We start from the raw sequence: 2,500 nt of genomic DNA, 5'->3' as shown, positions 1-2,500 counted from the left end.
ATAAAGATTTGCCTCTATCAAGAGGAATAAATACTTAAATTTTTTTTTTAAACCTATTCGAAAACCTGTCATGGTTAATAAATATTGACGTGATCGCTCTTATCTTTTTATGGAGTTTTTTTTTTCCTTTCTAGAGATGATTTCCAAAGGCCATAGAGACGATCAGTCAGACTTTCATGGATGTTTTTCCCTCTTAATAATAAAGAATCCTTACAAAATCACCACTTGAATCATGAAAAAAGAAATGCTCTCCTTTCAAATTCACCAATGACTTCCACCCCCCCAGTCTGTAGTGGTGAGAAGACATGGAGACGTTCTAAAATGTCTTAATAAATTGCATGGTCCATATTCTTAGAGACTTTGATCTCTCCTCGGAACTATTTTCAATGACCAAACAGATAATTCATGCATTGTCTCATTTACTTGCTAACTACAACTAGAATAATGCAAGGCACTCTCGAAATTCTTCTAACAGCTTCTAATGGCGTCTGTTGAAAAGTAGCCGAAGCAAAACTCTGAGACATTAACTTTCATAAGAGCATAAAAAAAAAAAAAAAAAAAGCATAAGAAAATGAGGTAAGCTGCAAGAAGCCGTCCCTGTATGAACAAAGCTACTTAATTCCATCTATCATCCCCACTGCGATATGCAACCATTCACAGCACTAGAGGAAATATACGTGGAATTCTTATAAGTATTGACATGAAAGAAGGTGATGGAAAGAATATATTTTGAGATTTTTATCCTGGTGTATAATGATTGGAAGAGGAGGAGGAGCAACAGAGGATGTCTCGGGATTGGTTTGAAGTTAGAAAAATATAACAAATAATACTAAGGAGGGTTGATAAGAATACACCTCAATACCTGAAGCACCGCCGTCAGTTCATGGCATCCCGATCTTACCCAGCAGAGGTCATTGGCCCCATTCACATTTTGGGTCCATTCTCCGCTCCCCCCATCTCGGTCCTTTGGGTACGAAGCTGTGTGATAGTCGCTGTATCGTAACCGCCGCACGTATCCGAGCCAGGCATAAGGGGCCGGATGAACACAAGAAGGGACCGTATTCTCAAACGTTTCAGCGCTTTACTCTCACTACTTTCCAAAGACTCTAGTCAAAATTATTGAGGTTTTCGAAGCGATTTTTATGACTCTAATGATAGTTTGACAAAGTAGTGGGAGAAAATCTCACGAGAGCGCGATTACTTATCTCTAGTAGCCCCTGAAAATAATCCTGATCGGAAAACAAAGATCTTTTACGACTACATTTGCTCTTGGTGCCAATCGAAGGAAAACACGTGTTACCTGCCACCAAACTTATCTTATTTACCTGCACGTGACAACAAACACAAAGAAACACTGCCTATTTCACATTAAGAAGCGAGGAAAAATATTACATTATGCACCGGCAACCTTAACACTTTTAATGTCCTGCTAACCAAGACAAAAAAACACCACCGCACACTGCAGGCTATAATATAAAAAACGGTCTGCGCAAAAGTACGCTAAAGATCTCACCACCACCACCACTAACACCACCACCACCAACAACATGCCCCAATTACCACCTTTACAAGCACAGTACTCACATCTCTGCTCTTGTCCGTAAGGTTGTCCGCGCTGTAAGTGAACCGCAGACCACCCCGCTGTGTTCGGAGTGTCTCGTGGGACTGACGTATCCTCTCGTAGATGGCGCTGGTGGAGGGCGCACGACTCATCCAGGCCCGGTATTCATCCGAGGTGAAGATGGAGGGAGACGAGGGAAGCCGGGCTGCAAACAGGTCATCATGGGTCATTGGAGCATTAGGAGGCATTATTTTTGTCAACTTTATTGCTTATTTCTTTTTCATGAACAGACCAAGAAGATATTTTCTTTATTTATTTCATGTATATGTTATGTGCGTGCAGAACGTGCTTCTACACACCCTCACTTGCACGCTGGCACGCTCGCGCAAGCATGCCAGCGTGCAACGCATCTATTAATCAAAACAGCTCCTTCGTCTTCCATGGAAAGTTGTCTACAAACTTGACAAAAATAACGCAATTTGAATATTTAAAGTGATTGATCATCTAAACATGTTTATATGGTCACAAAATTTGTGAAGCAATATATTAAACTTTTGTTATTATCACAAATATTATTATTATTATCATTATTATCATTATTATTATTATTATTATTATTATTATTATTATTATTATTATTATTATTATTATTATCAATAATATTATCATTATTATTATTATTATCATTATTATTATTATTATCATTACTATCATTGTGATTACCATTATCAAATATATAATGAATGACCAATAACTATGTTACGAAGAAGAAAACTAGCTTAAAGTATAAGAAAAACACCAATGGGGGTCAGGGGAGGGACAATACTAATAGAATTATCATTATATAAATTAATTATTACTAATATATATATATATATATATATATATATATATATATATATATATATATATATATATATATATATATATATATATATA

The 2,500-nt window shown here is 36.6% G+C and overlaps 1 protein-coding gene across 11 annotated transcripts in view; it reads right to left on the bottom strand.

Moving 5' to 3' along the window:
- LOC123518061 (rho GTPase-activating protein 100F-like) overlaps positions 1–2,500 on the bottom strand; it is a 295,924-nt gene that overhangs the window by 22,015 nt on the left and 271,409 nt on the right. For all 11 annotated transcript variants that reach the window (XM_045278629.1, XM_045278632.1, XM_045278626.1 and 8 more), the window contains one exon: positions 1,585–1,766. In XM_045278629.1, coding sequence (XP_045134564.1) covers positions 1,585–1,766 — 182 coding nt within the window. The remainder of the gene's footprint in view (positions 1–1,584; positions 1,767–2,500) is intronic.

The sequence above is a fragment of the Portunus trituberculatus genome, chromosome 43 (assembly GCF_017591435.1).
Source record: "Portunus trituberculatus isolate SZX2019 chromosome 43, ASM1759143v1, whole genome shotgun sequence".
Lineage (NCBI taxonomy): Eukaryota > Metazoa > Arthropoda > Malacostraca > Decapoda > Portunidae > Portunus > Portunus trituberculatus.
The sequence above is the reverse complement of the archived record's forward strand: the minus strand, read 5'-3'. Positions and strand labels throughout refer to the sequence as shown.